The sequence below is a fragment of the Octopus sinensis genome, linkage group LG9 (assembly GCF_006345805.1).
Source record: "Octopus sinensis linkage group LG9, ASM634580v1, whole genome shotgun sequence".
Lineage (NCBI taxonomy): Eukaryota > Metazoa > Mollusca > Cephalopoda > Octopoda > Octopodidae > Octopus > Octopus sinensis.
The window spans coordinates 75,836,472-75,862,028 of record NC_043005.1 but is presented as its reverse complement, the minus strand read 5'-3'; the positions used below and the strand labels follow the sequence as shown (position 1 = coordinate 75,862,028).

Below are 25,557 nucleotides of genomic sequence, written 5' to 3'. Positions count from 1 at the left end.
TAATATTATTATTACATTTTTTTTCTTCTTTCAAATTTGCTTCCATTTCTTGCCGAGTGTCTTCCTGACTCCTAGGGCAAAGAAACTCATAGTATACATTGGTAGGCCATTAAACTAAACTCAATAGTTCGTTCATTTTAAAAAAAATTTTTTTTTTTAAGTTAAATTAAAATACATGAGCAGCAACAGTTCTCACATCGACAATGCTCTTCTCAATACGTGTGATGTACCAGTTAAGACAATCTTTTGCACTTCTTGCAGGGATGGTAAGCCAGGGATCATTCTCATATAATTTTCGGTTCCCTTCTTGATCATTCCTAGTGCTCCTACGATCACTGGTATTGTAACCGCCTTGAGATGCCACATTTTCTCAATTTCAATGAGTAGGTCTTTATATTTTCTGAGCTTGTCAAACTTTTTCGCTGAGATATTATGATCACAGGGGATGCTCATGTCGATCAATAAGCAAACTTATTATTATTATTATTATTATTATTAATCATCATCATTTAACATCCATTTTTCCATGCTGACATGATTTGGACAATTTGACTGAAAACTGGTAAACCAGGGAGCTACACCAGGTTCTGATCTGATTTGCCAAGGTTTCTACGGCTGGATGCCCTTCCTAATGCCAACCACTCCGAGAGTATAATGGGTGCTTTTATGTGCCACCAGCATGGGTGCCACTGACCTGACACTAACATCAGCCATGCCTATGGTCTCACTTGGCTTAACAGGTCTACACAAGCACAATATATTGCCAAAGGTCTAGATCATCTGTCTCTACATCCATGAGGCCCAATACTCAAATGGTGCTTTTTATGTGCCACCAGCACAGGTGCCAGTCAGACGGCACTGGCATTGGCCATGACTGTAATTTTACTCAACTCAATAGGTCTTCACAAGCACAGCATTTCACCCAATGTTTAAAGGGTACATTTAAGGGGACAGTTACACAACACTGGCATCAGCCATGACTACAATCTCACTTGGTGCGACGGGTCTTCTCAAGCACAGCATTATTGTCAAAGGTGTTGGTCACATGCCATTGCCTCCGTGAGACCCAGCATTAGAAGATTGTGCTTCACTACTTCTTCCCATGTCTTCCTGGGTCTACTTCTTCCACAGGTTCCTTCCACCTTTAAAGTGCAACACTTCTTCACACAGTTGTGGAGGTGATGATGGTGATGACAATGATGATGAGGATTAGGATGTTGATGATGGTGGTGGTAGTGGTGATAACTACGATGCGATGATGATGGTGGTGGTGGTGGTGGTGGAGGTGGTGGTGGATGGTGGTGGATGGTGGTGGTGGTGGTGGTGGTGGTGATAACTACAATGATGATGATGATGATGATGATGATGATTAGGATTATGATGGTGGTGGTGGTGGTGGTGGTAACTACATTGATGAGGATTAGGATGATGATGGTGGTGGTGGTGGTGAGGATGGTGATGATGATTACACAGATGATGATGATGATGATGATGATAACTACAATGATGATGACGATGTTTAGGATGATGATGATGACGATGTTTAGGATGATGATGACTACACTGATGGCGATGCTGACAATGACAAGTGGGAGAAGGAGGAATATGAAGATGATGATGATGATGATGATGATGATGATGATGACGAAGCAACATGAAACACAAGGTGGCAGAGGAAGTGCGAAAGACCGAAATAATGCCATAACACGATGTCTCTCAAACTGCTGATGTCTCTTGCAAGTCAGATCGATTTTTCGTTTATTTTTCTTTTTTTCTTTCTTTTTTTTTTTTTTACACAACAGCTCTTCAGAGACAATTTCTTTTTCCCCGAAATGAAATCCCATTGAGACTTTCTTCATATTTTAGAACACAGGAGCATGATAAAAATAAATGTACACATTATTATTATACCACAAGACACTTCAATTCAATACTATTTATATATTTATATATTGATGTATTTATCTATGTAGCAGGGGGCTGATACAATGAAAGTTTTAATCTAAATCATAATAGAAGAAAATTTCACTGTTTTGTCACAGTTTATATGGGTGCAGGCAAGGGTGAATGGTAAGAAGCTTGGTTCTGAGTTCAATTCCACTGCGTGGAAAGTTGTACAAGTGTCTTCTACTATAGCCTACTATATACTCTTTTACTCTTTTACTTGATTCAGTCATGTAACTGTGGCCATGCTGGAGCACCACCTTTAGTCGAGCAAATCAACCCCAGGACTTATTCTTTATAAGCCTAGTACTTATTCTATCGGTCTCTTTTTGCCGAACTGCTAAGTTACGGGGATGTAAACACACCAGCATCTGTTGTTAAGTGATGTTTGCGGGACAAACACAGACACACAAACATTGTCAAGCGATGTTGGGGGGGGGGGGACACAGACACACAAACATATACACACACATACATATATATATATATACATATATACGACGGGTTTCTTTCAGTTTCCGTCTACCAAATCCACTCACAAAGCTTTGGTTGGCCCGAGGCTATAGTAGAAGACACTTGCCCAAGGTGCCATGCAGTGGGACTGAACCTGGAACCATGTGGTTCATAATCAAGCTACTTACTACACAGCCACTATTATGCCTATATATATAAAAGATATTTGTATCTAGAAGACCCAAAGGGTGGCAGGTAACGCTAAGTGCTATGGACAGACTGTAGTTAAACTCTTGGTTTGATAGTGATATGAGTGAGGAGTTTAATATGGGTCTTGATTTAGCATGCATATATATATAGTTATCTCCTTTTGCCTAATATATATACAAGTGAATGGACAAATAAAAGGAGGTTACTCAACACATTTATTGGGAGTTACATGGATGAAGCAAAAACAGTTTGATTCAAATTCTGTGCAACTTAAACTTTCAAAGCTCATGAAGCTTATTGTCAGGCAGTGAAACTTTAAGCTACTTAGAGTTTCAAAACTTTAAGTAGCTTTGAAACTTAAGTAGCATAGAATTTTAATCAAACTGTTTTGACACATATACCTCTGGTTAAATCATTTCGACTTACGTCATTTCCAAAAATATGTCGATCTTTCTAAAATATTAAATAAATATTAGATACAGTATTAATTTACATTCCTTGACAAAATAGCAGTAACATTCACATTATACTGTACTGTTTTAATATCCTGGGCAAGATAATGTCCAGGTCACGTTCACAAGAAGACTTTTTGAGATTAGTGTTGTGGAGGAAGTAAGTAGATGCTGGGTTTTGCCTCCCAAAATGCATGGTGGTACATTTGCCCACAGCCAGCTTGAGTTGCCAGTCCATGATCCACTGCTGCATTGTGTCCAGGTCTGATTGCAATAAAGATCTATAGTGTACAGGATCTGTCCTCTTTATTTCAAGGTACAGCTTGATGTCATCAACATATTTCAGCACTGTGGCATTCTTTAAGTTGGCATCTATGTCAATAACATATGCAACAAAAAAAGTTAAGGATGGAAAATACCACCTACAATTGCTAGAAATAAGAGCTAAAAATATAACTTGAATAGCCACACAAAATCCCTAACCTCACACACACACACACACACACACACACACATGTATGTGTGTATGTATGTATGTATGTATGTATGTATGTATGTATGTATAGTTATCATCAAGCTAACATGGCAGTCCAGAAAAATAGGACGAATACTGCCACTGATTAGCTCCAAGAGGCCATCGCCTCCAAGTAGCTATGTGACACACAAACTTGTGTCAATTATAACCTTCGAACAGGGGAGGTCATCAGCTTTCCCATGCTGGCTCAAGCATCCACAGACAAGTTTCAGGGTATTTTCCTCTTATCAATGTGGAATATATATATATATATATATATATATATGCATATATGGGTACAGGATGTCACCAACTGTGTAAACAACATGAAGTACGAAAGCAAATGAGTTCAATACGCAAACAATGAGAGAAAAAATGGAAAACAGGACAAGTAACACAAAGAACTACCCTTTATGGGTTGTCGCCTGTCTATTTACTCTTCATTTCATTGTGTGTGTGTATGTGTGTGTGTGTGTGTGTGTGTGTGTGTGTGTGTGGTGTCTTTGTGCCTATTTTTTTCGCCAACCAATAATGCTTGATAACCAGTGTAGGTATGTTTACATCCCTGTAACTTAGCAGTTCAACAAAAAAGCCCAATAGAATAAGTATTTGTCTTTAAAAAAAGTACCGGAATTAATTCATTCAACTAAATTTCCTCAAGGCAGTGTCCCAGCATGTGAAAGGTAAACAAAAAAGATATTCAGATGCATTTCCAAAAGAATATAAAAAGTATTTTTGTGATATTTTATAAATCGATCATTTCTCAGGCAGCCTTTTATTTTAGGATCTTGTATTTCTGAGATGATGTTTCCTTAAAAATGATCTTCTTTCCTTACTGTTTGTTACTTAATATTTACAGTACTTCAATGAGTTTAGTCTGAAGAATGCTTAAAATATAATATAAAATGTTGTAATATAATATAATAATGTATGTTATATAATGTAAAGCAATGTTGGCAGAAACATGGCCATGAGATTGAATTCGTCATCATCGTCGTATTTTGCCATCGTCGTCGTCATCATCATCATCATCATCATCATCATCGTCGTCGTTATCATCTTCATCATCATTATCGTTATTACCATCATCTTCATTACGTCTATCCTCATCATCATCACCATCATTACCATCGTCATCATCATCATTGTTATTGTTATTGTTGTCATCATCACCATCGTCATTATTATCATCATCAACATTGTCATCATAGTCATTAGTATCTTCATCATCATCATCATCATCATCTAGCAGTTGAGGGAACCTGTGGAAGAGGTAGACCTAGAAAAACCTGGGATGAGGTGGTGAAGCATGACCTTCAAACATTAGGCCTCACCAAGGCAATGACTAGTGACAGAGACTTTTGGAAATATACTGTGCTTGAGAAGATCCAACAAGCCAAGTGAGACCATAACCTCGTGGCCTATGCCAGGGGTGTAACCAGACCACTTATGCATACCTTTCCTTCAATGGACACTAAACTCTGCTTGTGAAGACCTGTTGAGGCAAGTGAAATCAAAATCAAATTCGATGACTGGAATCCATGCTAGTGGAGCGCTAAGTGCACCATCCAAGCATGATTGTTGCCAGAGCAGCTAACTGGCTTCGGTGCTGGTGGCATGTAAAAAGCACCATTTGAGCATGATCATTACCAGTGACGCTTTACAAGTACTTGTGCCAGTGGCACATGAAAAAAACATTCGAGTCATGGGGAAGACAGCACTTCTCTGACATAAAACTTGCAGTCAAAACAGTACCACTCATTTTGCAATGTCTCACGCTGGAAACTACTATGCGACCATGAGGGTGTCAAAGGTTTTGCACAAGCTTTTGTCTCTTAAATTCAGTAACCTTTCAATTCATTTTTTCTTTTTTTCCTTCCTTATGTGAGATGGTTATCATGTATCAAGATGAGGCAATTATAATATCTACACACACACACAACATATAACGAATAGTAAGAAAAAAAGGATATCGGTATAACTTGATAATCCTTGATTTCAATTGTTATATATGATTCAGTATTTGACAACACATGACATCACAATATGGATGCAACCAGTAGATGTCACTTATGGGGCAAACATGGCAAAATTGTCAGACAATTGATAATGCTGTGCTCTTTGTATTATGCCATAGCCCACCACTGGATATGGACAACTTGTATGTACAAATGACTAGGAGCTTAATGCAATTAACATTAGAGCTGAAACCTATGTGGTTTCATTGTCAAGGCATTGGTCTGGGCAGCAGCCATCTATGCTGGATCTGGTATTCTCCCGCTATCCAAGATCAGTGTCAGGCTTATCTGTGTGCGGCCCTCTTGCCAAGAGTGATCATGCAGTCCTGAAGTTCGTCATGCACACAACTTTTTCTATGCCCACGACTACTTCGCTGCCCCGTAGAGTCTTCTCTGCAATTAATCTTGAAATTCTAACCAAGGCTTCCGCGCTTCTGGACTGGCGATCCCTGATGACGTTGTCCTCAGTTGACGAACTATGGTTGTCCCTCAAAGCATATGTAATCTGGTTGACTGACCAAGCAGTTCCCGTTGGGCTTCCCAGGAAGAAGAAACACAAGCCCTGGGTGACGAAGAAGGTTAAACGAGAATTTCGACTCAGAGATATTGCTTGGGCTGAATTCAAAAATCTAGATTCGACTGCAGCTTTTGAGGTGTACAAAACTCAACGAGACCGAGCCATGAAAATTGAAAAGGAAGAACACTTCAGATATGAATACAGAATCGCGGCAAACGCCAGTCGCAATCCAAAAACCTTCTTTGCCCATGTCCAACGGAATTCCCGCTTGAACAACCAAATTGCAACGTTGGTAGACTCAACAGGCGTATCGATTGAGGACCCTTATCAACAGAGTCAATTATTTGCCGAGGCTTTTTCAACTATTTTCAAACAAGATGATGGTCGTGAACCCCTCCATTTGTTAGATCGGTACCTCCAATGCTTCGATTGGTCATCACGCGGGACGAAGTCGAATGCGTTATTCAAGGCCTCGATGTCAACAAGGGTCACGGCCCTGACGGCATACACCCACGGGTTATCAAAGCGTTGGCTCCGGTCATCTGCAAGCCTTTAACATGTCTATTCAATATGTCATTGGCGACGGGTGTTATACCTGCGGACTGGAGAACAGCAATAATCTGCCCAATTTTTAAGAAAGGGAGCCGCAAAGACCTGCTTAACTACCAACCGGTTTCCCTTACTTCAATAATCAGCAAGATGTTCGAAACCATCCTTAAGAAAAGTATGATGCTCCACCTCCAAAACACAGCCTTTATCTCTGATTCCCAACACGGCTTTGTGCCAAAGAGATCATGCTTGACCAACTTACTGGTAATGGAAGAATTGGTGACGCACATCCTCGATGATGGTGATGCTGTTGACATCGTTTTATTGGACTTTGCCAAAGCTTTTGACTCGGTAAACCACCGCCTATTACTGGTCAAGCTTCAAGCATATGGTTTCCATCCGGATATTGTACGATGGGTTGGTGCCTTTCTCTCAGATCGCTCCTTCCAAGTCCAAGTTAATGGTTCGCTGTCCGACGTTTCCAGTGCGAGCAGTGGCGTGCCTCAAGGTTCAGTGCTTGGGCCCTTATTGTTCTTAGTCTTCATAAATGACTTGCCCGACGACCTCACGCAACACACCCTTCTATTTGCCAACGATGTCAAACTGGTCACTCCTTGCGGTGATATAGAGGATCTTCGTCGATGCCTCCACCAAATTTGGAGATGGTCTAACGAATGGGACCTGTGTCTGAACGTGTCAAAGTGCTGTCATCTGCCTGTTGGCTCTCCTACTGCAACTCAACTTGATTTTGAGCCTGGTCGTCTGCTGCTGGAGAGGACCGACCAGGTAAAGGACCTGGGTATCTTGGTGGATTCCTCCTTTTCGCCTTCAGCCCAGTGCGTCCATGCTGCCAACAAAGCACGCGGAGTTCTGTTCTTGATTCGACGGTCATGCTCACAGCAGCCATATTCCTACCGCTCTATGTCACGCTGGTGAGACCAATATTGGAGTACGGGATTCAAGCCTCTTCTCCTTATCTCCTCAAAGACATACAGCATCTTGAAAGGGTCCAGAAGCTGACTACCTGCATGGTTCTTGGTCTCAAGAATTTGTCTTATGAAGAAAGGCTGAAGACGCTCGACCTTTATTCTCTAGAAAAACGCCGACGCCGTAGTGATCTCATTCTTGCTCACAGCATCATAAGCGGAAAGTGTAACCTCTCGAAAGAGCTGTTCTTCACTCCTGCTCCAGAGCGTCGGCTGTGGGGTCATTCTGAAAAGCTCTATCTGCATCGATTTCATCTCAATCGAAGGAGTGGGGCTTTCTCTGTCCGGGTTGCGGATCCGTGGAATAAGCTGCCAGACGAGATGGTGAAGATGCCGACGACCGCTCGGTTCAAAATCTCCCTTGACCACAAGTGGCCTGAACTCTTTACATGAACACCACCCTGTACATAATTCTATGTCCCCCTACATGGCCTTGCTTTTTGCTTTTTGAGCCAAAAATTAACTAACTAACTAACATGTCAAGTACATGTAACCATAGCAATAATAAATATATATGCACCAGGATTAAAATTAATCAAAAGACATATTAAGTATGTATAGTTGCTGGAAATAACAGTCAAAACTCTTATTTCCAGCAGATAGACATACTTGGTATGTCCTTTGATTAATTTTAATCCTTCAGCTATTTAATGCTTTTTTGAGGGCCTGCAATCACCTATATTATTGATTCTGTTATTATCATTTTTAAATTGTTACACCAGATAATAACTGAACCAATGATATCTTTGCAAATTATTTTTTTGTGAATTATTTTTTTCACGTGAATTGTTTGTTCACGAGTGTACTTATCTCACATATTTCACTATGATATTTGACTGATACTCTATTTTATTGACCCCAGAGGAGTGAAAGGCAAAAGCAGCCACCGGGAGATTTGAACTTACAATGTAAAGAACCAGAAAAAATGCAACTAGCATTTTCTCCCCACCAACATTCTAATGATTCTGTCATATAATAAAAATAACTCTTTCTTCTGTAGTCACAAGGCCTGAAATTTTAGGGGAGGCGGGGCTTGTCAATGACAAATAAGGGTACTTGATGTAGCCTGACATTAGGAATTTTCTTCCCAACAGTCTGATCTGTTGTGTATAAATGAAATGATAATAATAATGCAGGCAGTGTTGGTGATGCTGGTGGTAATGATAATGATATGAGAATTCCTATATCTTTTTATCCATTAGCTTGATATGTCATCTAACATGAAGATATTCTATACATTTATGTTTTACTAACTTACATATTGACTATGACGTAACTATAAGTCTTAATCTTCTTCATATACAATTGGTGCAATTTAACATGAATAGGTTAATCACTTAAACTGTTCATTTGTTAGTAATGATTATACTGTAATTGCACTAAGTATCTTGAATATTGGCAATTAATTAAGCTCAAAGCTGAAGCTACACTTTGTAATGGAGATAATGACTGAATGAAATAACCTCAGAATACTAGGAAATTCTACACATTCACTCAATCTACTAAAAATATTGGGTTGTTCGGAAAGTTCATGCCAATTTATAGTAGATTAACTTTCAACTTAATTTAGAACATGGTTGAGTCCATAAAGTAAGATTTGACTACACCTCCATTTAGAGCACAGTTTAAGCTATCTTTTTGTAGAAGAAGATTTATGTTCCTATAACCTATGTTAATTCTGTAACCCTTTAAAATGGAAGATAAGAAAGTTCATTTTCGGCACTTGATGCTTTGGGAACAAGACAAAAACTGCTGCAGCTCGGCTGGGATGTGTTACCCCACCCTCCATATTCACCAGATATTGCTCCTTCGGATTTCCACTTATTCAGGTCTCTGCAGAATAGTCTTAATGGTAAAAATTTCAATTCCTTGGATGACATATAAAGATATTTTGATGAATTCTTTGCCATGAAACCACCTCAATTCTGGGAAGAGGGTATTTTCATGTTAAAGGAAAGATGGAGATGCATTGTGCAACAAAATGTTTCATATTTGGTTGATTAAAAATGTAATGGCTAGTATTTATTGACCACAAACTTTCTGGACAACCCAATACTTACCACACAGCCACACCTGCATACATATAATAATCAAGGTACCTACTCCTAATGACCTCGAATTAAGATCTATAATAGCAGGTCCCACATGCGAAACTCACTGCCTCAGCAACATTTTAGATGCCCTCTTAAAACCATTCCTTAAGTATATCAAACCTACATAAGGGACGACCTAGATATCCTCAATCACCTCCCGGAAACAATAAACAAAAACACCCTACTAGTATCCTTCGATGTAGTCAACCTCTATTCTAATATCCCCCCACAGCCTAGGAATAGAGGCAATCCAATTCTGGCTAGAGAATTACTCCAATGAACTCCCACACAACATCAAAAAAGAATTTGTGATAGAAGGGCTAAAATTCATCTTGGAAGATAACTTCTTTGTCTTCAAAGACAACTTGTATCAACAAAAATTGGGGACTGCTATGGGTAAAAGAATGGCTTCTTCCTTTGCTAACCTAATCATGGGATAAGGTACTAGAAAAATATGGCAACCCATTCTCCCTCTACATAGAAAATAACTGGAAGAGGTATGTAAATGACTGTTTCATTCTTTGGCATGAAAGTGTAGAGAGACTTAAAGAATTTCAAGAACTTCTAAATGAACTTCACATGAACATTCAATTTATGATGGAATATAGCCATCAACAACTTCCATTCCTTGACATCTCATTAAGAAATCCAACAACAAAATAAAAACAGGCATATACTATAAGCCCACAGACTCCAAGCAATATCTACTGTTCAACTCTTGCCACACCAGACACACTAGAATGAATATCCCCTTCAACCTGGCAAAAAGGATTTGTATTATAGTATCTGATACAAGCACCAGGGACATATGACTACGTGAGCTAAAGGATACACTAATCAGCAGGAACTACCACCATCACTAATTGATAAGGTTTTCAATGTGCCCTACAACTCAACATCCATGAACTCAGACGTCCCAAACTAAAGAAGGATTTACAGCCAAAAGCCCTATCATACATCTCCACACACCACCCTTTAAACAATGAAACCTTCCACACCATCCTCCAGAACATTCCTCTACAAAAACTGGACCACAGAATAAACCAAATCCTCCAAACACACACCATCATAAAGAGCAAAAGACAACCCAAGTCAATGAAAAGTCTCCTAACACAAGCCCAAGTACACTTGTCAACAACATTGAAACCATCAGTAAAAAAAACGCGGAAGACCTAACTGTGGTATATGCGTCAACCTTATTGAGGGATCAAAGTACCCCTTTGAACAGGGTCAACGTTTTACAGTGAAAAACAACTTTACATGTGCTTTGGAAAACCTAATATATGTGTTAACTTGCACAGGATGCCGAGAGCAACACATAAGTCAAACCAAAACCAGTCTACACCAGAGGATGACACTACATAGATCCCAAATCAAAATTCGGGAATACAGGAAAATGGCATTAAGTGAACACATCGACATTTGTGCCACTAACAAACAACCCAACTTCAGAATTTTTCCCCTCTATAAATTCAGGGACAATGCAACCTATAATCAGTGCATTAGCAAAGAATCATATTTTATCCCAAAATATGAACTTCTTTTGAATGCTTCCACCACAGATGACACAACTACAAGTTTCTTAGAATAATACCCATGCAAATATTAAAAATGATAGATATATTAAGAACAGTTGCTACCCATGAATTTATTTGGAACAGTTCTTACCATTACAACTACAACCACAGCAGGTCATTTTTAGATCACTTGACCATTGAAGTAGATTCCACAACCTCTACTACTGGGTCATAACCACTTCCATCATCTTTCCTTTCTTCTTCTTCTTTTCTTCTTCTTCTTCTTCTTCTTCTTCTTCTTCTTCTTCTTCTTCTTCTTCTTCTTCTTCTTCTTCTTCCTCCTGCTCCTACTCAGCTGCTGCTGCTTAAACCATGAAACTCCAGAACCAAATATTTCTCTGCCATGAATTTATTCAGAACGCTTTCAATCACTACTGCTACAACCACAACAGGTCACGTTTAGGTCACTTGACCATTAAAGAAGATTCCATGAACAGTCTCCTACTGTCATACCACTCTCCTATTTTTCTTCTTCTTTCACTTATTTTCCTTCTCCTTCTTTTTCTTCCTCTTCCTAGTCTTCTCCATTCTCGGCTGCTGCTACTTAAACAAACAAAGTGCAGAACTAGCATCCCTCATATTAACTATTTCTTCAGATCTGCTACTAGCTACCAAGCCTTCACAAAAGTAAAAGAGAGAGACAGAAAAAAGGAAAATGTCCTACCTATTTGAAGACTATGGAAATATTTTTAAAAACATTTCATTTAATTTTTCCCCAATTTGATTGTTTTTCTTGTTTTACTCCAAGTTGAAAGAGTGGAAAAGACTGAAACCGGTATTAAAATGCTTTTCATGATAAAATTATTTTTGCATTTTCTACCTTATCTTATTTTCTTTATATATATATATGTATACACACACACACATACACACACACATATTAATATATATTTTTCTTTTTGTCTTGCAAGTACTTAATGACCCTGTCAGTGTAGGTGCCACGTAAAGGCACTCACACATGTATATACATATCCGTGCTAGTGGAGCACTAAGAGCACCATCTGAGCATGATCGTCGCCAGAGCAGCTGACTGGCATTCGTGCTGGTGGCACGCAAAAAGCACCATTCAAGCATGATCGTTATCAGCGTTGCCTTACTGGCACTTGTGCTGCTGTGCAGGTGACACATAAAATTAAAAACAAAAAACGATTTTTTGTGGCCGTTGCCAGTACCGCCTGACTGGCCCTCATGCCAGTAGCACATAAAAGCACTCACTACACCCTTGGAGTAGTTGGCATTAGGAGGGGCATCCAGCCGTAGAAACTCTGCCAGATCAAGATTGGAGCCTGGTGCAGCCACCTGGTTCGCCAGTCCTCAGTCAAATCGTCCAACCCATGATAGCATGGAAAGTGGACGTTAAATAAAGTTCAATATTCTTCTACATATATATATATATATATACATGTAGATAGATAGATAGATAGATAGATAGATAGATAGATAGATAGACAGATAGATAGACAGACAGACAGACATGCTTATATATGGGACATATTTCCACACAGTTTCTGTCTACTCCCAAAGCATTGTTCAGCCTAGGGTTATAGTAGATAACGCTTTCTTAAGCTGCCTCACAGTGGGATTGAACCTAAAACTGCATGGTTGCAAAAGCAAGAAAACATTAAAATTGTTTAACAATCAAAATAATTGCTTAACGATAAAAAAAAAAATTTATTTGATTATCAAAACTGGCAAAATACCTTTGATAAAGCAGGGTTAAGATTTCCATAGTCTGTTTAACCAAATGGAAAGACTTGGTTCGTATTCTCGTCAGTTCATTCCTTAAATTTGGGGAATCGTGCGAACCTCCAAGACCTATCGCGAGTGCACTGTAGCAGGCAGTTTCTTTGTTCAGCTCATCTATCAGCTGGAAAGAAAAATATTTCGTTTTGGTAAATTAGTATATATTTCATGTCTTAGTAAATTTAACAGGGTAATTATTAATACAACATATCTAGAAAGAAGTATGGCTGTAAAAGAAAGACAATGATTGAGAGATATGTTTATGTTTGGTGCTTGAGAAATCGATATTGTTGGAGATATCCATGTCTGTCAATCTATCTAGCTATCAGCTATCTCTCTCTCTCTCTCTCTCTCTCTCTATATATATATATATATATATATATATATATCTATTTACCTATCTATCTATCTATCTATCTATCTATCTATCTATCTATTTACCTATCTATCTATCTATCTATCTGTCTATCTATGTGTCTGTCTGTCTGTCTATCTATCAAACTATTTATCTATCTGTCTGTTTGTCTGGTTGTCTATCTATCTGCTGTTTGTCTTTCCATCTGTCTGTCTCTCTGTCTGTCTGTCTGTCTATCTATCTATCTATCTGTTTGCATGTCTATCTATCTATCTATCTATCTATCTATCTATCTATCTATCTATCTATCTATCTATCTATCTATATATATATATATCTGTCTGTCTGTCTGTCTGTCTGTCTGTCTATCTGTTTGTCTATCTATCTGTCTTTCTATCTACCTGTCTATCTATCTCATGTATCCACCCCCTATCTATCTTATTTATGTATCCGTCTGTCTGTTTATCTATCCGATCGACCTCATCTGTCTCTCTCATCTATTTTATCTATCTATCTGTCTATTTATCTGTTTGTCTCTATCTATCTCTCTTATGTCTCTATTTTCCTTATCTACACTATCAGTCAGTCACTCTCTCTCTCTATTTGTCTGCCTGTCTAAATATCTTAGCTTTCCATATCTCTTGTCTATCTGCTATCTGCCTTATCTATTTTATCCATCTCACAGTATATCCATCTTATATATCTATTTCTCTTATCTAAGTTCCTTATCTAAGTCTCTTATCTACCTTATCTATCTATCTACTTATCTAATTATCCATCTATCCTCCTTTATTTTAGTTCAATTTCTTCTCCAATTTCTGTTTCATTTTCATGCATGCTCCTCTTCATCATCTTCAGTATGACCTATTACTCACACACATAAATCAAAATCATCTTAAATGATGAATATCAGTCCGAAAGTAAAAATTTCTACATGGATTATCTTCAACCTCCAATATTTTTGCATTGAATTCCATGCTAGAATATTTACAGAACACCCACATATCCTCAAATCTATACACGCATATAGATTTACAAGTGAAATAAATATGTACTAACACACACACACACACACAAACACATACACATACACACACTCACTGCATGTGCAAACACACACAAACTAATTTAAGGACGTCGTCCTACTTTTGTTTCACTGACCTGCTTTATGATGTCAAAGGCATTCCAGCTCATTCAAGCAAAGCATTATTCAGTCCTCCTCTTCATTACCTCTCATTCATAAGTACACTTAGTGTTTAACCAACCATCAACTCATCAACGAACTGTCAAATGAAGCATATAACCTGGTCCTTTATAAGTGAATTCAGTAAGATGATGCAGTATTTGAAAGGTAAATTATAGTAAATATACGATGAGTAAAGAAGAAGAAATGTTTCCTTCTCGAGCCATGCCAGGCTCTTAAGGGCTGGTTTCATTTGGACAGGACGCCAATCCATCACAGGATTACTCTTTTTTGCCAGCTGAGTGGACTGGAGCAACATGAAATGAAGTTTTTGCTCAAGAATGCATCACATCATCCAGTCTAGGAATTGAAACCACAATCTTACAAGCATGAGTCCAACACCCTATCCACTAAGCCACGTGCCTCCACATATGAGTATTTTATATTAAACACCATATTTTAATGCATATAAAGAAGCCTTTTTTTGTCAAAAATTAGGTTAAAAAATATGGAAGTTTCTTATACACGGATAGTATTATAGTTCTATATTTATGAGATGAGGAATTTTATACGTTATTTACATTATTTACATTGTTTACATTTGATGTATATTTGTCCTCATCTTGTTTCGGCTGATATACCCTCCAGCCTTCATCAGGTGTCTTGGGGGAAACTTCGAACCTGGGTTCTCATTCCTAAGGTTTTTTCGATGTAAAAGGAGGGGGGAGGAGGAGGAGGAGGAGGAGGAAAAGAAGGAAGAAAAGGAAGAAAAGGAGAAGGAGGATTACAACAATGACAGCAGTGGTGATGGTGGTGGTGGTGATGATGGTAATAGTGATGACAATGATGATGGTGGTGATGCTGCTGCTGATGATGATGATGGTGATGACTGTCTGAAAATTTAGATATCTCTTTGTTTCTACAAAGCATAAACATATTCTTGCATTTGGATTCTTTGCATTATTAACCGCCAATGCAGATCATCACTAGTTTTGCTATATTCTCTCATCTTACCATATTTCAAGAGACTCACTGCATTATCACTGCTCTCACCCAGAGAATCCTTTCATAATGAAGCATGGTGAAAGTTCAGCCAAGTATGGTCATTAGTGCCTCCATATTAAACCTATTACTCTGGCATAAATATAAACATACATTTAAGATGAATCTATTTATCTATCACTTGATCGATCAATCCATCGATCCATCTATCCACTTATCTATCTATCTATCTATCTATCTATCTATCTATCTATCTATCTATCTATCTATCTATCTATCTATCTATCTATCTATCTATCTATCTATCTATCAGTCTGTCTAACTATCTATCTATCTATCATCTATCAAGCTTATCTATCTGTCTTACCCAGTAATCCTGCTGTTTAACTTTCTGTCTATCCATTCATCCATCATCCATCTATCTATCTATCTATCCATCTATCTATCTATCTATCTATCTATCTATCTATCTATCTATCTATCTATCTATCTATCTATCTATCTATCTATCTATCTATCTATCTGCCTGTCTATGTTTCTGTTTGTCTGTCTATCTGTTCATCTCTCTTTGATCTTATGTGACCTATCTATCCATCTATATCTATCATCTATCAAGCTTATCTATCTGTCTTACCCAGTAATCCTGCTGTTTAACTTTCTGTCTATCCATTCATCCATCATCCATCTATCTATCTATCTATTATCTATCTATCTATCAAATCTATCTATCTATCTATCAAATCTATCTATCTATCAGTCTGTCTAACTATCTATCTATCTATCTATTATCTATCTATCTATATCTATCTATCTATTATCTATCTATCTATCTAATCTATCTATCTTTCTATCTATTTACCTTATCTAATTAATCTTGTCTGTCCTATCAATTTGTCTGTCTGTTTTAATCTTCTAATTTTCTAAGTATACATTATTAGATTAGCAAACAAATTACAAATTGATATGATACAACAAAAGTCTGAAATTTATAGAGGTAAAAACAAAAAAACTAAATGCACCATCTTTAGTGATTATGCAGAATCAGCTAGCACATCCAGAATACATACACCCTGTTAAGTCATCAGTATAAAAATTCAATTAACTATGTGATATTTGTTGTGCAGATATGATTGTATACTTAAGTAGCTCACAATGTCAATATGTGTTTTTGAGTTTATAGCACTGTGCAGCACCTTAACCTTCTAGCATTCAGATTAATCTGTCAGACATAATGCTTATTTATTCACATCGTTTTGAACTAATCATGCATTATTGCATAGCTTTCGGATTTTGATGGTGAGATTGTTTATTTTTAGATTAATACTGTAGGGTAGGTGTGAGAAACTGGATCTGGCTAGATTTAACATAGAGCAGGTAAGATATTTCGATTGGATATGGTCAGTTTAAATGCTAGAGGGTTAAACCAAGTGGCTTCTACTAAGCTCTACGTTGACCAATGCCCTCTCCATGAATTTGATGTAAAGATACTGTGTAGAAGCCCACCACAGCATCATCATCATCATCATCATCATCATCATTGATTAACGTCTGTTTTCCATGCTAGCACAGTTTGAACAGTTCGACCAGGGTTTGGGGAGCCAGGAGGCTGCACCAGGCTCCAGTCTGATCTGGCAGTGTTTCGACAGCTGGATGCCCTTCCTAACGCCAACCATTCTGTGAGTGTAGTGGGTGCTTTTTACGTGCCACCGGCACAGGTGCCAGGGTAAGCTGGCAGTGGCCACAATTGGTTGGTGCTTTTTACATGCCACCGGCACGTAAACCAGTCAAGGCGGCAATGGCATCGGCCACGTTCGGATGGTGCTTTTTATGTGCCACCAGCACAGATATATTTATATATATATTTTTCTATATAGCTTCTTTTTATCCTTTACTTGTTTCAATCATTGCACTATGGACATGCTGAGGCAATCAACTTGAAGAATGTTTAGGCAAATGAATTAACCTCAACACTTTATGATTTTTAAAGCCTGGTACTTATTCTATTAGTCTCTTTTGCCAAACCACTAAGTTACAGGGACATAAACACACCGATACCAGTTGTCAAACAGTGGAGAACAAACACACACAAACACACACACACACACATACACACACACACAGACACACAGACATACAGACACACACACACACACACACACACACACACACATACATACACATAAATGCATATATTTAGTAATAACTTTTTCCAGCAACTGCTTTTCTGAATGTCCTGAAGAAGGGGTTTTCACCCTGAAATATAGAAATACAAAGTAAAACTGCAACTTTGTTCTGTTTTCTTTTCCTTTTATAGTTTATTTTGTACTTTCTCACATTGTTCTGGCTTCACACAACTACAGTCTTCAATATACATACATATATATATATATATATATATATATATATAAAAGTATGTATGTGTGCCGGTGGCACATAAAAAGCATCCACTACACTCTCAGACCAGTTGGCGTTAGGAAGGGCATCCAGCTGTAGTAACACTGCCAGATCAGACTGGGGGCCTGGTGCAGCCTCCTGGCTTCCCAAACCCCAGTCAAACTGTCCAACCCATGCCAGCATGGAAAACGGACGTTAAACAATGATGAAGATGATGATGATACTTTATTAAAAAGCAACAGAAATATCACAAAAACAGTTACTCAGAGTTTCACGTTCCCATTCATCGGACAGTTTTGTTTAGAATGTAACAGAAATATGGTCATAAACAAACATGAAATTAATTTAATGAATACACGTATGTAACAAAACCATTTTTAAATGTGTATCCATTATACTAATTTCATGTTTGTTTATAACCTTACTTCTGTTCCATTCTAAACAAAACTGTCCAAGGAATGGGAACGTGAAACTCTGAGTAACAGTTTTTGTGATATTTCTGCTGTCTTACTCTACCTCTGGTATTCGAGTACAATTTTCCACCTTGTTTCGCAGTTATAGGCTCACTCCGGTATATATATATCATCATCATCATCATCATCATCATTTAGCGTCCGTTTTCCATGCTAGCATGGGTGGACGGTTCAACTGGTCTGGGGAGCCCGAAGGCTGCACCAGGCCAGTCAGATCTGGCAGTGTTTCTACAGCTGGATGCCCTTCCTAACGCCAACCACTCCGAGAGTGTAGTGGGTGATTTTATGTGCCACCGACACAGTGCCAGACGAGGCTGGCGAACGGCCACGCTCGGATGGTGTTTTTATGTGCCACCAACACAGGTGCCAGACGAGGCTGGCAGACGGCCACGCTCGGATGGTGTTTTTTATGTGCCACCGACACAGGTGCCTGATGAGGCTGGCGGACGGCCACGATCGGATGGTGTTTGTTACGTCCCCAAAGCACGGAGGAGGCCTAGGTCTTGCGGTACTGGCTATGGCCACGTTCGGATGATTTTCTTGTGTGCCACCGGCACTGGTAACACAAAGATACAAATTCCATTGATGTTCATCTATTTGATTGTTTGATTTGATTTGATTTTCACTTGCCTCAACAGGTCTTCACAAGTGTCACAAGAGGAAGGTATGCACAGGTGGACTGACTACGTCCCAGGTAGGGGCCACAGGTTATGGCCTGACTAGTCTTGCCGGGTCTTCGGATGGTGTTTTTATGTGCCACCGACACAGGTGCCAGATGAGGCTATATAATATATATATATATTATATATATATAATATATATATATATATATATATATATATAATATATATATAATATGTATGTATGTATATTTGAAAGTCTATGAGAATTACTTAATACAGTTTTGAAGTGTAAAGGTGATTTTTAAAAGATTTATTTTTTTTAAATATGCTATGAAATCTTTTATCAGGATGTCACTAACCTTTTTTGGGAAGTAGTTTTTTTCTGGTGTGTGTGTTCTTTCGTTTAACCTTTTCAAACACACATGCTCTTAAAGAGGATGTTTTTATTTTTGTAGTAGTGGTAGTATTAATTATTTCAAATGCACAAGTAAATATTTATTTAACAGACACAACTTAAGAGTCTCCTTTAGTTGTGCACCTAACTTAAAAAACATTTTAGCGAATGCCCACAATACAAGGGAGGAGGCAGGTTGCTCTTGCAGGGTATATGATAACTATCCAATAGGAGGCCAATACAAGGCTAAAGGTGTCATTTGTGAGGCTATGGTGATACTTAGACCTGATATCCACAATAACAATTATGTACCATCAAACACCAATATTATTTGTAGATTAACCAGTTCTCACACCAATACAATTGTCGTGCCCAGAGATAATAACCAGTCCAGGACCAGCATCACAGAGAGTGACACCAAAGACCCCCAGTACCATGCCATGGATAATGAACAAACCACAGATACAGATAGAGTGACCAGGCCTGCAATGTATGCTGTCACCAATACAAATGCCGCACCTAGAAATAATGACCTATCCAGGACCAGCGACTTGGAGGAGGTATCTGCCATTCCCAGTTCCACCACCTCAGAAGATGACCAAATATGGGATGACCGGCCCCATGCCATATGTTACCAGGGGTGTGAATGGGGCACATCCCATGTGTGTAAATATATTGGTTCTGCAAGTACGTCGTTCAAGCAACATTTTCTTATCCACCAGTTATCTTTCAGAGTCCCAGAAAGATGGCTTGATATGTCCCTGGCCTGCTATGTATAGCATCTCAAAGATCAAGGGACTCCATGTGACATCAGGTGGAAATTAATTTGATCATCCAGGCTGGTATATTAATGGAATTGGCCGTTGTAAGATCTGCAACGTGGAGAAAGCCAAAATTCTTAAGGACTATAAGAAACCTAGCATGTTAAACAGCTATAAAGAAGTCTTTTCTAAATGTATCCACTTCAAAAGCTGCTTACTGGAAAATTGGATCTCTCCATTTGTTAGTTAGGCCTCTTTGGGGCTATAAGAGTTTTTTTTTACCCCCACCTTTGATTAATGGGAGATAACTTGTCTTCATTAACGTTTTTTTGTTAAGATGTATTCCTCAAGTTCTGAGCATTTCCTCACATCTGCAACATAGATATTTTAAATTTTGTATTTATATGGAGTCTGACAAGACGAACTGTCCACAAGGCTTTGCTTTGTGGATGCGAAACTTTGGGTAGCTCTATGTCCAAGAAATAAAATTTTTGTGGTAATAATTACTGCTCTATTTTTTAGAGTGTGAATCTTTCTGATATATGCTTTTTTATTAACTATATATATATATATATATATATATATTTGAAAGTCTGTGAGAATTACTTAATACAGTTTTGAAGTGTAAAGGTGATTTTTAAAAAAATTATTTTTTAAAAATATTTTATAAAATCTTTTATCAGGATGTCACTAACTGTTTTTGGGAAGAAGTTTTTTCCTAGTGTGTGAGCACTTTCATTTAACCTTTTCAAACACACGTGCTCTTAAAGAAGAAGCTGTTATTTTTGTAGTAGTGGTAGTATGTATTATTTCCATTTATGTGTGTGTGTGCATGTGTGTGTGTGTGTGTATGTATGTATGTATGTATGCATGTATGTATCTATGTATATGACAAGCATTTTTCAGTTTCTGTCTACCAAATCCATTCACAAGGCTTTGGTTGGCCTAAGGTTACAGAAAAAGGCATTTGCCCTCAGTGTGATGCAGTGGGACTGAACCCAAAACCGTATGGTTTGAAAGCAAGCTTCTTATTTCTTTAATGCCCACAAGAAGCTAAACATAGAGGGGACAAACAAAGACAGACAAAGGGATTAAGTTGATTACATCGACCCCCAGTGCATAACTGGTACTTAATTTATCGACCCCCAAAAGGATGAAAGGCAAAGTCAACCTCGGCAGAGTTTGAACTCTGAATGTAACAACAGATGAAATACCTATTTCTTTACTACCCACAAGGGGCTACACACAGAGAGGACAAACAAGGACAGACAAACGGATTAAGTCGATTATATCGACCTCAGTTCGTAACTGGTACTTATTTAATCAACCTCGAAAGGAAGAAAGGCAAAAATCGACCTCAGCGGAATTTGAACTCAGAACGTAGCGGCAGATGAAATACCGCTAAGCATTTCACCCGGCGTGCTAACATTTCTGCCAGCTTGCTGCCTTTGAAAGCAAGCTTCTTACCACACAGCCATGCCTGTGTCTGTATATCTACCCTTGACTACTATTTCTTTCCAAGGTTTTTCTTAACTGTTGCATTCCTTTTCCATTTACTTGTACCTCACCAGCAATGATTATTACTTGAACGCTTTAGTGTCAATGTCCACCTAAGGTACTTGAGGTACTTTGGAATTGTCAAACACTTGCAAGATAGCAGTAGTGCTGTGCTTAAGCCTTTCAAAGGAAAAAAACTTATGGTAATAGGAGCATCCTTTCTAAGGAAAGGTAAGTCAATTACCTACAACATTCTTCCCAACATCATGAAAACTGGGATAAAATCTGTGTCACCATGAGAATTGCAATTAAAAAACAAGATGGTTGTGATGGTGATGGTGATGGTGAAGAGGAAGAGGAGAACAACAGTGATGATGGTAATGAGGATGACAACAATGGCAGCAGTGGTGGTATTGATGGTGGTAATGATGATGATAATGATGTGGTGGTGATGATGATGATGATGCTTCTGCTGATGATGATAGCAATGACAATATGATGATAATGGTAGTGGTGATGATAGATGGTTATGGTAATGGTGGTGGTCGTGGTGGTGATCATGGTAATGGTGGCAGAGGCAAATGACAACAATGATGGTGGTGTTGGTGATGGTGATAATGATGATGATGATGAGGAGGAGAAGCATGCTTTTGTTGACAGTGGTGGTGTTGGTGTTGGTGTTGGTGATGGTGATAATGATGATGAGAAGAAGCATGCTTTTGTTGACAGTGGTGGTAGTGGTGGTGGTAGTGATGTTGGTGGTGACGATGATGACTACGACGCTGATGAAAATGACAATGATGTTGATGATGATGATGACAACAGCAACAATGATGATGAGGATGATGATGACGATGATGATGATGATGATGACGATAATGATGATGATGATGATGACGATAATGATGATGATGACGATGATGATGATGATGACGATGATGATGATAATGATGATGGTAATAGCTGTGCCGGGAAGAGAGTGGCAGAAGTTTAGAAAGGAGACAGGAATTAGTCTGGTATCAATATCTGCGGTGCCATAATACTATAGCAAGAATAATGATAGATGTTAGCATTTGTAGTAAATATGGCTTTCAAGTGTGAGAATGGCAATGGTATTGATGATGGTGGTTGCGATGATGCTGCTAGTGGTACTGTTGTTGGTAGTGGAGAGGCAGAATTTGGTGGAAGTGGTGGTTGATGTGGTGATGGTGGTGGTGGTGGTGGTACTGTTGCTGCTGTTGACGATGATGATGAGGAATGATGATGGTGATGGTTGTGGTGGTGGTGGTGGTAGCTGATGAAGAAGGTGCTAGTGCTGTTGGCAGCAGTAAAACCTAAACTGGACCACAATAGTTGGATGGCAGTAGTAGCAGTAGTAGTAGTAGTAACAGCAGCAGCAGCTGTTGTTGTTGTTGTTGTTGGTGGTGGTGGTGGTGGTGGTGGTGGCGACGGCGGCGGCGGCAGCGGCAGTGGGGGGAAAAGGCACAGTAGCTACAACAGAGGCAGCAGCAGCAGCAGCAGCAGCAATAGTAGTAGTAGTAGTAGTAGTAGTAGTAGTAGTAGTAGTAGTAGTAGTAGTAGTAGTAGTAGTAGATAAACAGTAATTGTTACAAAGCTACTTTAATGTAACACGAAAAGTAAAAAGTAAAAAGTAAAAAAAAATAAAATAAGAATAAAAATAACTAAGGAAAACAAATAAAAGTAATTGTTATATGAACCTGAAGCTGCCAACACAACCAGGTAATATTAAAAACTGGCACGGCTCTAATGTTTCTTAGTTCTTCAGCAACTTATTGATAATGGAACAACTTTGTCATGTTCTTTTTTTCTCTCTTTTATTTTCTTCTCTATGTTTTTATTTTTTTTTATGTAATCAATAAGTAATATTTAGAAACCAGACATATCAATATTTTTTCTTTACCATCTTTTTTAATTTCTTTCTTTTTTTTTTTCCTTTTTTTCTCTATTTTCATTGTGATTTGTGTAAGAGAGTCCAGACAGATGAAAACGGCTTCTAGCTATGAAGACATTGTAAGGGAAAGGAGTTCTCTTTTGTATATTTGCTTGACCTGTTCAGTCTAGCAATCAAATTTCACTCTAAAGACTCCTTAGAATATTTAATATTAGAACCACACATCAAAAATCTATGTATTTATTTGACCTGGGCAATCTAGCAACTAATTCTTCTTTCCTTAATGAAATACCTATTCTGTTTATAATGGAGACCGCACAGTTTAATACCTAAATTACATAATAACATACCTGAACATAAAATAAAATTAGGAAAGCCATTACAAGAAATGGCACGTGGATGCTGTCCAATAATAAATACTAAGACTTTATAGGATTACAAAGACAAAACAGAAAAGAGTAAGACAACTAGAACAATGCAACATTAGAAGCCGAAATAATTGGTTTTTAACTGTAGAACTGTAAGTAGATAAGACCATAAATGCTATTTTCAATTTTGGCAGAGGAACAGCTGTTTTTGAGAAGAGGAGGAAGTTGGTTACTTTGACCCAGAATTTGAGTGATACTTCTTTTAGTGACTCCAAAAGGATGAAAGGTAAAGTCAAACTCAGTGGTGGAATGTCTTCTTTGCAGGTAGGAAAAAATTTTTGTTTGTTCCTTTTCGAGCCATGCCTGGCTCATAAGGGCCAGTTTCCCGGTTCCTTTGGCGTATAGGGTCCCCACCTGGATGGGACGCCAGTCCATCACAGGTGTGCTGCAAGATATAGGAGGAAAGAGTGAGAGAAAGTTGTGGCAAAAGAGTCAACAGAAGTTCACCATTACCTTCTGCCAAAGCCACTTGGAGCTTAAGTGTTTCATTCATAAACACACACATTGCCCGGTCTGAGATTCAAACCCACGATCCCTTGATGCGAGTCCGCTGCTCTAACCACTAGGCCATGTGCCTCCACAGGAAAAGATTCATGTCAACATGTAATGACTAACTGGACTGCTATCTGGGTAATACTGTTTCTAGAAGATGGGATACCACAATTAACATTGCATATCAATGTCAAAGTTCTGCTGCAAGCATGAGGAACCTCAAGGCAAAAATTCCTCCCCATGTATTCCAGGAAACCACCGTTGATATCCTCTTTGTTCCTACCATGCACCGTTGACAACGTCTAGCAAGGGAGATAACTCCCTGTCTATAAAACCCATAGCGCATCTCTGAATATCAAAGATGGAATTTGAAAGATAAATAACACTGTGCAACACTCAAAAAAGTACAAGAGATCTGTGGCCATTTTTATATGCAAAATGACATGGGAAATCCATTTCTGGCCTTCTTTTTGTTGAATTAGGCATGGTTTCTACAGAATTGTCACTGTATACCCTTTTTGTCATTATTATTAAATAAAGTTCTCTAACCGCATTGGAAAATGGGTTTCAACCCAGGGCTAAAGAAATGGATGGAACGTGAAATCAACCTTGGCTGCATTTGGAATTAAAGATGAACAAAATATGTCTAACAGCTCTACCAACTCACAACTTTAATAATGATAATAATTATAATAGTAATACTTTAAAATTTTGTACAAGACCGGCAATTTCAGGGGCAGGGTTAAATTGATTTCATCGACCCCAGTGCATAACTGGTATTTATTTCATTGAACCTGAAAAGATGAAAGGCAAAGTCGACTTTGGTTGCATTTGAACCTAGAATGTAAAGACTGATGAAAAGCATTTTGTCTGATGCGCTAACAATTCTGCCAACTCACCACCTTAATAATAATAATAATATTGTATTTTGACTCGGTATCATCTCCACCTCTAACACAACACATGTAAACATGCGTGGAACATCAC

General features: G+C 38.3%; 1 protein-coding gene across 1 annotated transcript in view; it reads right to left on the bottom strand.

Annotated features, from left to right (window-relative positions):
* Positions 1–25,557, bottom strand: part of LOC118764881 (regulator of G-protein signaling 9-binding protein-like) — a 147,826-nt gene that overhangs the window by 81,291 nt on the left and 40,978 nt on the right. Inside the window, exon 3 of the mRNA XM_036506039.1 lies at positions 13,014–13,180. Coding sequence (XP_036361932.1) covers positions 13,014–13,180 — 167 coding nt within the window. The remainder of the gene's footprint in view (positions 1–13,013; positions 13,181–25,557) is intronic.